Source organism: Mastigoproctus giganteus, chromosome 11 (genome assembly GCF_048544385.1).
Source record: "Mastigoproctus giganteus isolate SK-2022 chromosome 11, ASM4854438v1, whole genome shotgun sequence".
NCBI lineage: Eukaryota > Metazoa > Arthropoda > Arachnida > Uropygi > Thelyphonidae > Mastigoproctus > Mastigoproctus giganteus.
The window spans coordinates 87,816,981-87,830,980 of record NC_143585.1 but is presented as its reverse complement, the minus strand read 5'-3'; the positions used below and the strand labels follow the sequence as shown (position 1 = coordinate 87,830,980).

General features: G+C 39.5%; 1 protein-coding gene across 1 annotated transcript in view; it reads right to left on the bottom strand.

Annotated features, from left to right (window-relative positions):
- Positions 1-14,000, bottom strand: part of LOC150078232 (GTP-binding protein 2) — a 134,639-nt gene that overhangs the window by 82,290 nt on the left and 38,349 nt on the right. Inside the window, exon 2 of the mRNA XM_090384235.1 lies at positions 1,115-1,324. Within this exon, the coding sequence (XP_090240361.1) occupies positions 1,115-1,319 (205 nt within the window). The 5' untranslated portion in view covers positions 1,320-1,324. The remainder of the gene's footprint in view (positions 1-1,114; positions 1,325-14,000) is intronic.

Below are 14,000 nucleotides of genomic sequence, written 5' to 3'. Positions count from 1 at the left end.
TTTTTCCACAATCTCAATGCTTCAACACAGGTTCTCAGTGACAGATACTGTTTAGCTTGGTCACCAAGTTTCACTCCAAAATAAGCACAATACACAATTTTTATAAATTCTGTAATATCTTGTCTTTGCTTGAGGAGTACATTAACTTCCATAAATATAACAAAATAAGTTTGAATTGTTCAAATAGCATTGAAGACATTTTACTCACTTTTCAGCACAAGTTTCACAGAATAACCTCAAAAATAAACTGACCTTACACCGATAAACACTGCTGCACAGAGCTCTCAAGGTCAAAAAACAAATCACTGCAAGCAATGTTGCCAACATGTGAAGATTTAGTTTAAAAATTCCCAGCATTTACTCTTAACTTAATACATTCAATAATGACTCATGACAGAGTTGTAAATTACTTAATGTAAAAAAACGGTATGTGATATTAAAAAAAGGAATAACATTTCTGAAATCAGCATAAAAAACTGAGATAAAAATGGCTTTACAAACATCAAAAACAAAACCATGCAGAGTGGTGTAATTAATAATAGATAAGCGATAGATAATTAGGAACAGATAGACATCTGCAGTTACACAGACAGAATAGGATGTATATTTCCTTGTGTGCATGACCAGAAACTATCAGAACTATCAAACTGCCTAAGTAATAACGTGAATAGAAATTTGCTTGTTTTGTAAGTGCAGTTTGGCATAAATCAAAATGTAAATCAAAGATGGCCTGTTATAGGGATCTCAATCAATATATCTAATCTAAATATATGAATGTTGATTCTATTGAAATGCAAGACGGATTCAGTTTTCAGATAGTTATAGCCACAGGAAAATCAAAGCATTGGATATGGTGCCAAACCTACTATGGATGTGAGGCACCTTGATTTCTTAATGTACGTTAATACTACAAAACACAAATTTTAATATAAATATTTTTCCAAAACAATTTACGTTACAAAATGACAATAACATAAAAATTTTATTAATATGATAGAAAGATGCACGGAAAAAAAACCCATTATTTTTGAGTGACATAAAATTAACAAACAAACATTAAATAGGAAAGAAAGAAAACTATATTCGCATATACCTACATTATACAAAAACCTACCTTCACGAAGTCGCCATTTCATCTGAGTGACCAAATGTTCAAATCGGCTCTTTGATGGATTAACAAGCTTTAACTTGTATTCCACATTACCTTCAGCAGCTTCTGGTGGAAGGCATTCAGGCAAAGGTGAGAGGGATGAAGAAGATGACGATGACAGTCCCTCGTCTTGAGTATCGGGATCAAACAAGCCAACAAAGGATTCCATCTTGGCTATAATAAAAATCAATATAACATCACCAAAAACCAATTAGACTGTATATGCGGAAAGATATGTTACAAAAAAAATTCTAATTTCTACAATTCTGTTGCAATGCAGTATTAACATTCCATCACTTGCACCAGTAATTTTAACAGACATCAGGGTGGCATCTGCATGATACCCCTTTTGTTTTAATTATAAAAAATAAAAATAAAAAAATAAAATTACAAAATATTAAATTAAAATAACCAATAATAAAAAAATTGGCACAGGAAATAAATCATAAAAGTTGCTTCATTGGATCTACCTCTCCCAATATCGAAGTGGTAGCTGAAGCAAAGAGTAGCACCACCTGGCACTACCTCCAGTGGGTGTGGGAATTGTGCATTTTGGCACAAACAGATAATATAAATCCGGGCCTAGATAAGGGCATCAGGCAGTAGCTGCCTTGTATTGGCATTGGTGAGATGGTAATAACACACACGTTTTTAGGCCTGCGTTGTACAGGTTCTATGCCAGAACGAATAACTAGATGGAGATGGGCTTTTGCCTAGGAGCCACCCTCGATTCTGGGATACACATAAGCAAAGCAACAGGAGGTCACATATAATATAGTATCATATATATGTATAATGAGAATGTTAATGTGTATAAAATTGTATATATATATATTTTCTTTGTAAGTTTTATATATAATTTGTACATATAAATGGAAATAGAAAAATGGTGGTCTGGGGAGATAAGCCAACTTCGGAAGCAGGTTCAGCATGGAAAAGGTACCAAAGAAGTCAGCATAACAATGGGGAGGAGGAAGTTAATGTACTTAAAGCAGAGTATCAAAGGATACGGAGTGCATACATGCGTATGATATCTAAATCAAAATTAACTGCCTGAAGAACATTGGTTAGAACAGTGGCCAATGAGAACCCATGGGGAATTGTATATTATTAGTTATATGGTGCAAGGAAGCTTGAAGCTTATGCTGCACCAGCCAAAAAAAAAAAAAAAATTCCCAAGTTACTCTGAGAGAGAGAGAGAGAGAGAGAGAGAGAGAGAGAGAGAGAGAAGTAGAGTAGTGATGATATCCAGCTCAGGACACTGGGTGTGCCAAAGCCCATACTCACCAGATGTGTGTCCCTGGGGTTGGCAAGACTAAAATATATAACGGAGATATGGCATACTCTATTGGAGGTGTTGACGAGGATAGTATGTCTGTGATTTTGGATCATCTGATTGGTGATACTATCTCTGAGCAAGGTGATGAGGAACAGATGTTGATGAAAAGGCTTAATCATGCTTACTGTGGTTGGTTGGGTTTAATGGAAGTTATTGGCACAAGGGCAACTAAGGCCAAATTGTGACTGACAGTAATTCTGCAAATGATTTTTTTTTTTTTTCCAGTCATATGTCAGAGAAGTTCATATAAATTAATGTGTTTTAAAAAATTAAATAAGTCGGATAAATTTGCGTCATTACCGAGAATATGGTTCATCTCTAATGAATTGTTTTGGGTTAAAGCTGATTTAAAATTTGTTAATCAAGCAGCATGATTGTGGGGACACTAGAGGAGAATGTGTTTCACTGTAAGTAGGGTGGGACAATGACGACAGTGAGGAGGTTCATCACCTGTCAACAAGTGGAGGTGGGTGAGATGAGAATGCCCAATGTGTGTCCTTGCAAGGACAACCTCTTCTCGTCTGTTTAATCGTGAACTATATTTCCAGTATTGTGGCTTTTTCTTTATTTGGAAAAGCTTATTATGGGTCTGTTGTTGCCATACTGATGTCCATTGGTCAATACATAACTGTTTTATGATGAGTTTGCAGTCCATATAAGGAATCGAGGCAAGTCACGGCACGGGGTTGACTGGATTTTTTGCTGCTTGATATGCTTTCTCATTTCCCTGAATCCAGCAGAACCTTACCTCCGTGTTATATTCTGCGAGATTAATTAACTGCGCTCTGATTTCTTTCAGAATAGGATGAGAGTTTGGACATTTGTGTTTTAAAGAAGTTACTGCACTTAAGGAATCGGTATAGATTATCATCTCTTCATCAGACCTGTTGTTGACTTGTTCAATAGCCATTTTTATTGCATGGAGTTCAGCGGTATAAATACTGCAACTAGGAAAAAGTTTTTCAGAGACAGAACAAGTGGGAAGAACCACTGAAGCACCTAAATCTATATCACATTTGGATCCATCAGTATATATTTGCAGAGTGTGTGTGTTTGCTGATGCATGGGCTAAATGTAGCTGCTGTATATTTTGATTGTACAGCACCTGTTTTCCCACTTTTGAAAAAAGTCATCACATAAAGGTTTAAAAGTGGACCATGGAGGCTCCATCTCTCCGGTGTCTTGGTGGATATTGTTGAGTGGGAAACTCCAATTCTGATTCCAGCAGTTTTATTTTCATTTGGTTTATTCCTGTAGAAATTTAGGAAAAACGGGTTAAAGAGTAAGGCCAGATAGGATGTGAGGGCATACTTCGAAGTTTGGCAGTGTACGTAAGCAGCAGCATCTCTCTCCATAAGGATAATGGAGGTTCATGTGCATCAATATATAGACTATGCACTGGAGATGTTTGGAAAGCACCTTGAGCTATTCTAAGTGCATTGTGTTGAATGGTATTTAGGGACTGTAATGCTGATTTTCTAGCTGAGTCATATACGGGTGCACCATAGTCTAGTCTGGATCGGATTATGTTTGTATATAGGTGAAGAAGGGAGTATCGGTCAGCTCCCCGTGATATTGCAGAAAGCACTCTAAGGATATTCATTTTCTTCAAACAAATAGTTCATACATGCTGTATGTGTTTCAGGAAGTTTAATTTCTTATCCAATATTAAACCTAGGAATCTAATACTGTCATTGAAATAGTATGATTTCCCGGGCACAATTCAGAATCAGAATGCAGTTTTCGTTTCTTGCAGAAGTGTATAGCAAACATTTTCTGTGGAGATAGTCAGTAACCATTCTGTAACATCCATGATTGCGTTTTGTTTATTGACAGTTGGAGTTTCCTTTCAATGGAGAACATATTTTGCGAGTGACTGGATATAGTGAGGTCATCAGCGTAAAGATAAGTTTCTACTTATGGTTGTTGTTAGAGTGTGTATTCTAAATGTGTATAAAATTGTGTGTATATATATATATATATATATATCTTCTTTGTAAGTTTTATATAAGAAGAGTATGGCACCGAGAACTGACCCTTGTGGGACTCCTTCCTCCTTTATGCAGATTTTGGAGAGTGCACTTTGATAACGAACCTGAAAGGTTCGATATTCAAGAAAGCTCTGAATTAATGATGGTAAATGTCCCCTTAGTCGTGGGGCATGTAAGTCACGAAGGATGCCATGACAGACGCCACATGGTTTCAAAGGCTTTCTCTATATCTAAGCTCACCATGACCAAATGTTCATTCTTTATGAATGCATTTTGCACATTTGCCTCAGCCTTTATCATAAGATTTAGGGTAGGTCTGTTTTTATGAAATCCAAACTGATTGTTGTTCATAGTAGTTTGAGTTTCAGATACCAAATCAGACAACCGTGTATTATTTTTTCCAGAGTCTTACCCAGACAGCTAGTAAATGAGATTGGTCTATAATTACGCAGGTCTGATTGGTCCTTTTCTGGTTTTGGAATGGGTAGTTCAACAGAATGTCGCCAGAAAATGGGAAAGTAATTTGCAAAAAATATTCAGTTGAAAAGTTTTAGGAGAGAGTAACGAGTTCTCTCATTTAGATTCTTTAACATTAGGTAGGATATGCCGTCTGGACCAGGTGCACTATTGGCTGATTTTTTAAAAGATTCTTCTAATTCATACATGGTTAGTGGTTCATTATAAGAGAGGGCTGACTTTGTTCCGAAATTTATTTTATATTTTTCAGCTATTGTTTTGGCTTTTAGCAAAGTTGGATCATATGCGGTTGAGGCAGAATGGTGAGCAAAAGATTCCGCGAGGATGTTTGCAATATCCTCTGGAAGGGTTATCCCCTGTCCTTTATAGACGATGATTGGGGAAGGAATTGATGGAAACTTACCAGTAAAGCATCTTATTTTCCGCCAGATTAGTCCTGCACTTGTCTTTAGTGATGATGAGGCAAAATGAATCCAAGATTCTTTTTTAGCTTTTTACCGAATGAAACAGGCATGAGCTTTAAATTTCTTGTAGATAATGAGATTGGTAGTAGTTCGATTCTTTCGAAACTGATTCCATGCCTTGTTCTTTTCTCTCTTAGCGGTGTTACATGATGAATTCCACCAGTAGTTTTTGTGTTTGGATCCTTTATTTGAAGTTTGAGGAATGGTAGTAGCAGCAGCTGCCAACATTTGTTCTGTGATGTGTTTAACAGCATCATCTATAGAGTGATGCTGGATAATATCATCCTGTAGTGTAATACTGGATGCATATTGACTCCACTCAACTTTTGATTTTTTTTTTTTTTTTTGGTAGTTGTTGGCGCATCGGCTTCTGTGGCCATAGTGCACCTCCCAAGGTTTTTGCAGTACTTTGATCCAAGCCCGAGGCGGGATTCGAACCCGCGACCTTTGGTTTGCCAGGCAGGCACCTTACCCACCTGGCCTCAACTTTTGAGAATTTCCATTTAGATCGACCGCTTACTGGTAAGTTTCTCCTTGTACAGAGCTCACAGATTATAGGAAAATGGTCACTATTTAATGGGTTCTCTGAAATTCTCCAATCGAAGTCTGGAAATAATGTGGGTAAGCATATCGACAGGTCTATAGCAGAGGTTGAGCCTGTTGGAAAATGGACATAGGCGTGGGAGCCTGTGTTCAGCAGTGTGAGATTATGCTTTAAAAAGAAAAGCCTCTATTATGCATCCCCAGTTGTCTGTCTGTCTGCAAAGATCCCCATAACTGGTGATGCGCATTAAAATCACCCAACAGACGGAAAGGAGAGGGTAGTTGTAGGATAAGATCATTTAGTTCAGTTATCGAGAAGTTCTGATTTGGTGAGATATATATTGATAAAAGAGTAAGCGTTGTACCAAGAGCAAGGCATGCTGAAACTACTTCTAAAGTGGTTTGTAGGGGAATACATCTGGAAGGGATTTTACTGTTAATCAGTATAGCTACACCACCACCATGTGAACCATGGGTAGAGATCCTGTCGTGCCTGAATAGTGTATAGTTTTTAACTGAGTCACTTATGGAGAATGATTTGTTTCTTGTAGACAGATGCCTACTGGATGAAGCTGATTTATCAAATCGTGAATATCATCTATGATGCTACGGGGGCCTCTACAATTCCATTGAATCAACTGATCCATTATTTAGCTTTTGTAGGTGTTTCTGACTGTCTTTTAGAGCCAATCTGTTTATAGCGTTCCAATTTTGTTTTATCTTTTCTCGGGAAAGAGGGTTGTGCAGTATCCTTATCTTCCTCAGCATGTATTTCTAAAACAGTTTCATCATTATGAGTTGTGTCATCAATTTCCATATCTGCAGTTAGAGTCTTTTGAGGTTTAAGATTTCTCAGACTCTCAGTATCTGAATGTGATGGAGTAATATTTCGTGGTATGGTGACTGGGGTATTATTTGCTTGGTCCTTTACATGTTCTTTAGGGGACTCCTGCAGACCCGCTAGGACAGCCCAAGCCCAGTCGGAAATGGATGTAGCTGGTGGTAAGGACACTTCAGTTTGAGTTCCCTCCGATTTGTATTTTTGTGTTGCAGCTGCATATGTGAGTTTCGGTACAGTAAGTAAAACTTGTTTCCTTGCTTCTTGGTCGTTTTCTATTTTGTACTTCTGTATCTTCTTTCCTGTTTTCCAGGTTTCACAGATTTTTGGGTAAGCTGGGTGGTTACACATACAGTTTGTATATACTAGTGTTTGTGCTGGGCAGTCTGTCTGTGTGTGTTTCTTAGATCCACAGTTGGGGCACACTAAACCCCCTCTACACACTGTTTGAGCATGGCCAAATTTTTGGCATTTGAAGCACCTGAGAGGATTGGGGATATAAGGTCGGATATGGCAGTTCAGATATCCAGCCTTAACTGTAGCTGGAAGGATTGGTGTTGGAAAGGTCAGTACAACACTGCGAGTCAGAACCAGTTCACAGCCTTTCTTGATTTTAATTCTCTTTGCCTGTAAAACGTTTTTGTCTTGTGGCTCTTGGATTAATTCCTCTTCAGTGACATTTATTAAGTCCAATTCAGACAGCACTCCTTTGGATGTATTTAGGGTGGCATGTGGAGTTACTGTGACAGGAATATTTGCAAATTTTGAAATTCTTACCAGGGCTTCAGAGTGCCTGCTATTCATTGTCTCCAGAGTGGAGTCTTTTCACCATTTTAGGTAGTCTGGCAGCATTCTCGAGACATTTCTGGATAAGAAATGGAGAAAGTGCACCTATTGGTTGAGTTGCTTGGGAATTTATAATAAAAAGTAGTGGTGTTTCCTTTTTGGATCCTTCTGTTCTTTGTCTCTTGGGATGAGAACTGTCAAAGTCAGTTTGGTCTGTCCTTGAATAAGATGAGGCAAGAGGCTCAACAGATGGATTACGGTCTTCGTGACCCATGTTAGCTCCTTTTAGCCCTTGGCAGAGAACCTTTTCTGACAAGGTTACCGGCCCCGCCAAGGGGAGGCAGGAGCAGTGCCGCTAGAGTGACCAAGCGGTGTGAGTTAGTTTGTTAGTTTTAAACACTTCCTAATTCATTTCACAAATATACGTGGTCTCAATTCTAATCTCAACGATGTCCATTTCCACTTGCAGTCTGCCAAACCCCATGTACTTTTTCTGACAGAATCTCAGTTATCAGTTGATTCAACTACTGCTCATCTCAGATGCCCAAATTATTCGCTGTATGATTCCTTTCACCTCAAAGGTGGTACTTGTGCATATGTCCGTTCTGATATTCCCTGTCAGAAACTTGGCAATTTGGAATCTCCTCTCTTTGATCTTCTCTGGCTTAAAATCTCTCTACCTCATTGTGTCAAATTCATCTGTTGTCTCTACCGTTCTCCCAACTCCACTAATCACTCAGAACTCTTTGACTTCCTCTCTTTGCAACTTGACTTTCTCCAGTCCAACTTTCCTAACAGTGAGGTAATTGTCCTTGGTGATTTTAATGTTCACAACTCCAGCTGGCTTCCATTTTCTAGTCACACCGACCCAGCAGGTCGAGATGCTGACGCTTTTGCAATTACTAATGACCTAGCACAGATTGTTCATTTACCTACAAGAATACCGGACAATCCTAATCATACAGCCAATACGCTTGTTCGTTTTCTCACAAACGACCCTTCTAAGTACACAGTCGAAGTGAGAGGTCCTTTAGGCACTTTAGATCACAACTTGGTGATTGTCTCTTCTCCAATGGAACCTTTATCTCATGGCTATTCCCAGCCACGTGTTTTTTGGCATTACAAGAATGCAAAATGGGATGACCTGCGAGACTTCTTTTCTTCTTTTCCTTGGTCGGATTACTGTTTCAAAACTTCTGATGTCAACGTTTGCTCAGATCGTGTCAGTGAAATTATTCTTGCAGGAATGGAATCCTTTATCCCACACTCCACTTTAAAATCTCGTCCTTTATCTAAACCTTGGTTTTCCAATAAATGTGCTAAGGCTCTCCAAGAGAAGAATGTTGCATATCGTAATTGGCTTGTTTCTAATTCTTCAGTCTCATTTTCTGCCTACACCAAAGCTCGCAACAATTGTAAAGCAGTTATTAATCAGTCCAAACTAGAGTTTGAACAGGCTAAGAGTAGAAAACTTGCTTCTTGCCCTAATGGTAGCCGAGCATTCTGGTCTCTTGCCAAAGCTATTGGCCGCAACTTTTGCCCATCTCTGCTCCCACCTCTGACCAAACCAGATGGTTCTATTGTCACTTCAGCCAAGGATAAAGCTGACCTACTAGCATCTCATTTTTCTTCCAGCTCATGTATTAATGATCTTGGTAAAACACCTCCCACCATTCCCAACACGCTCCATTCAATTCCAGGGGATGCCCACAAGGATCGGTTTTTGGACCACTAATGTGGAACCTAGTTTTGTAGGACTGGTTGCGTAGGGACTAGTTGACAGATGCAACTAGAAACCAGGTCACAATAGATTTTGCTTGAACTTAATAACTGGCATAGGTTACATAAATTGACTGTATCAGGAATCAAAACAAGGACAATCATCTTCAGGGGTCATTTTTTGCGTAGAAGACCCCCAGTTGTGAGAATGAATGGATCAAGACTAAAATCGGCAAGGCAATTAAAATATCTAGGCATTATATTTCATGGATCTTTGACTTTCAACTCACATGTTACATATCTATCAGAAAACGTGAGGAAATTTATTGGGATGATTACTCTAATCACTAGGGTTGGCTGGGGAATAAAAGGTAAGGTGCTGAACTTGCTATATGAATGTGTATTTATCCCCATGGTAACGTATAGTGCACCAATTTGGTTTGAGTGTGTAAGTGGAAAAGTATTTACTAGAAAGCTCAGTTCCATTCAGAGTAATGCTCCTTAGGATATGCATGGCATGCAGAACTATGTCGACCCCAGCTTTGCAGGTTGTGACTGGAAAATAGCCTACTGATCTGCATTTGGTGCATTGTGCGTTGGGTTACTTCGTTCGGTGTGGCATTCCCTGTTCTTTACTGAATATAGAGGTGGACGTCTTGGCAGATCCCATGAAGGAAAGGGCAAGATTCTGGGATACTTTGGTAAAAATCTGGTTATTTGTTATTTGGTTTTTTAAGGAGTATATTGCTCCGGGATATGCGGTGGTCATTCCCTGACCTTTCCGCGTCCTCCGTATTTGGTGGTCATGGGCTCGAACCCCGGTCTAATCAAGAAGCGTGTGCTATGCACTGCTGCTCCTGCCCACCCGGCTACGGAAGCGCCTGGTAAAAGTCTGAAAAGACTGTTGGAGTGTTTGTGATAAAGGGCAGATTACAAAAAAATTTTTCCCAGATTTAAGTAATGCAGCCTTGATAAAATTCAAATGGTTTGCACCAAACTTACAAGCTATGTTCTTACTGACTGGTCATGGTTCGATTAATGCAATGTTGCATGATTTAGGAATCACTGAAAGATCTAGTTGCCATTGTGGCGAAAAAGAATCATGGGAACATGTTATATACAACTGTGAGGAGTACAGCAATCTACGAATTGAATTGGTATCTCGGGTGAGTAATCTCAATCTTATGGCAGAAGGCTGCGAGACAATTCTAGTTGATAAACAGGAAAACTTCTTGGCTTTCCAAGCCTTTGCAACTGCAATATTTCTTAGGCAGAAGACTCTTCTGCATCTGGAAGCCTTAGATTTGTAATGTGGTATGGTGTAGTGCCAAATTACCTAAAGTTCTGTGAAATCGTTCTGAGAGGCTTTGCTTTGGTGGAAGCATAAGTCTGCTATATCCACTACAACTCCTTGTGCTAGCATTTCTGTTCTTGGCAGCTCCTTGTTAGTTAGTTAGTTATTTGGTTTTTAGGAGCATTAGCAACTAAGGCCATATTGCTCCGGGATATGCGGTGGTCATTCCCTGACCTTTCCGCATCCTCCATATTTGGTGGTGACGGGCTCAAACCCCGGCCTAATCAAGAAGCGTGTGCTACGCACTGCTGCTCCTTCCCACGTGGCTACGGAGGCGCCACAGCTCCTTGTGCTGGCATTTCTATTCTTGGCAGCTCCTTGTGCTGGCATTTCTATTCTTGTTAGCTCATTGCACTGCTGACTTTCCAACAGACTGTGAACAGATGTAGCTCTTTACAATGAAGTTTGGGCTTTGTCTGAAATTTAATTATATGTATATTTATTTTTTATGTAATTTGATTATTCTCAGTATGTTCATATCAATCTTTTTTGGTCATGGCAGTGTTTCCCTCCCTGTACTTGGGCAAACAGGAGAGAGAGTATATAAGAGTACTGCAAAATTATGTGTAGCTTACAGTGGGGTTGCCACTGGTTGGCTAGGACTGCTTTAATTAATAAATAAAAAAATAAATAAAATGTTGCCATTCCCAAAACTACCACCAACCACTGGATGCAAAAAGCTAAAGGGGTTCGTCTCCACAGCCAGATGAAAATGACAAGTAGAAATACTGGCCTGAATACGAGTATAAAGTCACTCGCATTCAGGCCTTATGTAGAGGGGTAAGGGTGAAAAGTCAGAGACAGTCTCCTAAGGAAGCCAGTGGAGCAAGTGGCGCTGTCCACAATATGGCTACAATAAGAAAAGGCAAGACCATCCAACCCAACCAACTGTAAGTTCCTCCTGCACAACTGCACCAGTGGCCACCCAAGAGGGAAGGAAAAGCCAATACATGAAGTGTAGCAGAAAAATGAATATGTTCATCATCAATGTACAGAATGAAACTACACAAGAAGTGGTTGGAATGGTTCCTGCCTGTTCAGGTCACAGAACAGCAAATAGCAAACCAGAGACGGACTATTATCATGAAGTCTGATAGCTCCTGCAATCCCGGAAAAAATCAATCAGGATGTGAGCAACAAAGAACATGGACACAACTGAACCAGACTACAGGAAGAACAGCAACTACAAGAAGTACAACATGGAGCAGCCAGAGTGGAAACACACAAGGTCGCAACATCCAGAATAGAAGAACAGTGGAAAAGGCCCTAGCAGAATTCAAGGGAATGGACCCCACAAAGACCCAAACCATTCAGAAGCAGAGACATAACAGAATCCTATGACAAGTCACAGACCACCTCAATCGGCAAACAATATTGGATTACCTCAACAACGAAGTAACACTAGATGCTTGTTATTTGGTTTTTAGGAGCATTAGCAACTAAGGCTATATTGCCCCGGGGATATGCGGTGGTCATTCCCTGACCTTTCCGCATACTCCGTATTTGGTGGTCACGGGCTCGAACCCCGGTCTAATCAAGAAGCGAACACTAGATGCCATCCACACAGCCATTTAATGTACCAATGTAGCAGCCACCATAATGAACAGAAGAGAAACCAGTGACCAACAGAAAACAAAATAAGACAACAAGCCCCCAGCCTGAAAAAGAATGCTACAGCAGAAGATAAATAAAAGAGCTAAGAATGAAGATAAGCTAACTGACCCAGTACCAACAGGGTAACAAAAATAAGCAGCTGATTAGAAAAGTGAAGACCATCTTCAAGAAAAGCAACAACACAGAAAACATGAGACAATCAGAGGATCAAAGAATACCTGGAAACCCTCAGGCAGAATCTACTTGCACTCAGCAAGCAAATTTGCTGATACAGGGAGAGTGGCCAAAGAAAACCAGATATTTGATGAAAACCAGAGGCTTCTACAGGAACACTGGACAAGAGGAGGGCAATGGACTCCCCAATCAGAAGACACTCGAGAAGTTCTGGTGCAACCTGTGGGACAGCAACGTAAGCCATAACAGCAGTGCCCCCTAGACAGACCTAGAACGGAAGAAAACCAACATATAAAAGATAACAGAATGGGAGATTCAGGAGGAATAAGTATAACAGTTGATCAAAGTCCACAACAGCAAACCCCAGGAACAGATAATATCCACACCTACTGGTACAAGGAGTTCAGCTGTACACATAAGCAAATAGGCAGAGCAGTTCACTCAGATGGTAAGACACCCGACAATACCTTCGTCAATATAATTTATGACACTGACGAAGGAATAAAAGGTGTGATGTCAAAATTTGCAGTTAAAGTAAAGATTGGCAGAATTGTTAATGATCAGTGCCAAGCAGTACTCCTTCAGGATGACTTGAACAGACTTCAAAGATGATCAGAGAAGTGGCAGTTATGTTTTAATGCTGGTAGATGGAAAGTCTTACGCTTGGGGAATAGCAGGCTACAAATAAATTATTTGTGGCCTGCTATTCCCCAACTTAATAAAAAATTAAGTTTTTAATTCAGCCCCTTGGTGGGGCTGAATTAAAAACAGTGGAGGAAAGGGATCTGGGAGTTACAATATGGGCAGATATGTTTTATGAAGAGTGTAAACAGGAAGCCAGGAAAACCCATGGTGTCCTATAGATGATTTATCGAACATTATCCTGTAGAGATAGTGTCGTCATAATTGCACTGTATAAGGCAACTGTAAGGCCACATTTGAAATACTGTGTTCAAGTATGGAGAGAGTCATATGTAAAAATACACTGAGCTTCTTGAAAAGGTCCAAAGATGGGCAACTCCAATGGTAAGATTAACAGAAGGACAACCATACGAGGAAAGACTGATTGTGTTGACTACAGAGTTTGGCAACCAGGCACCTCAGAGGTGACCTCACAGGTTTATAAGGCTCTGAGAGGGATTAATATTAATAAAATGAATGAAGTGGAATTCTCACTGTTATAAAGAATTCCAGAACTAGGGGTCAAATTCAAATTACAGGGGTTCAAATTAAGATTATATTGTAAGAAGTTTTATTTTAGCCAGCAAGTCATTGATTGCTGGAACAAGTTGCCCTCACAGGTAGTTAAAGGCTGACAGCTTGAATAAATTCAAAGGTCACTAGAAAATTACCTGTGTGAGGAAGGAAGCTTATAATTTGTATTTTCTTATCTACTTGGGTTTTCTTTTCTTTTTTTTTCCTTTTTTTTTTTTTTTTTTTTTTTGCCAGTGCAGCAAAAGCTTATGGCTTCCTTGCACTATATGGCAAATACTATTACTGTTAAAGTCTCAGACTCAAGGAATCACCATCTAAAGGCTAAAGACAGACACC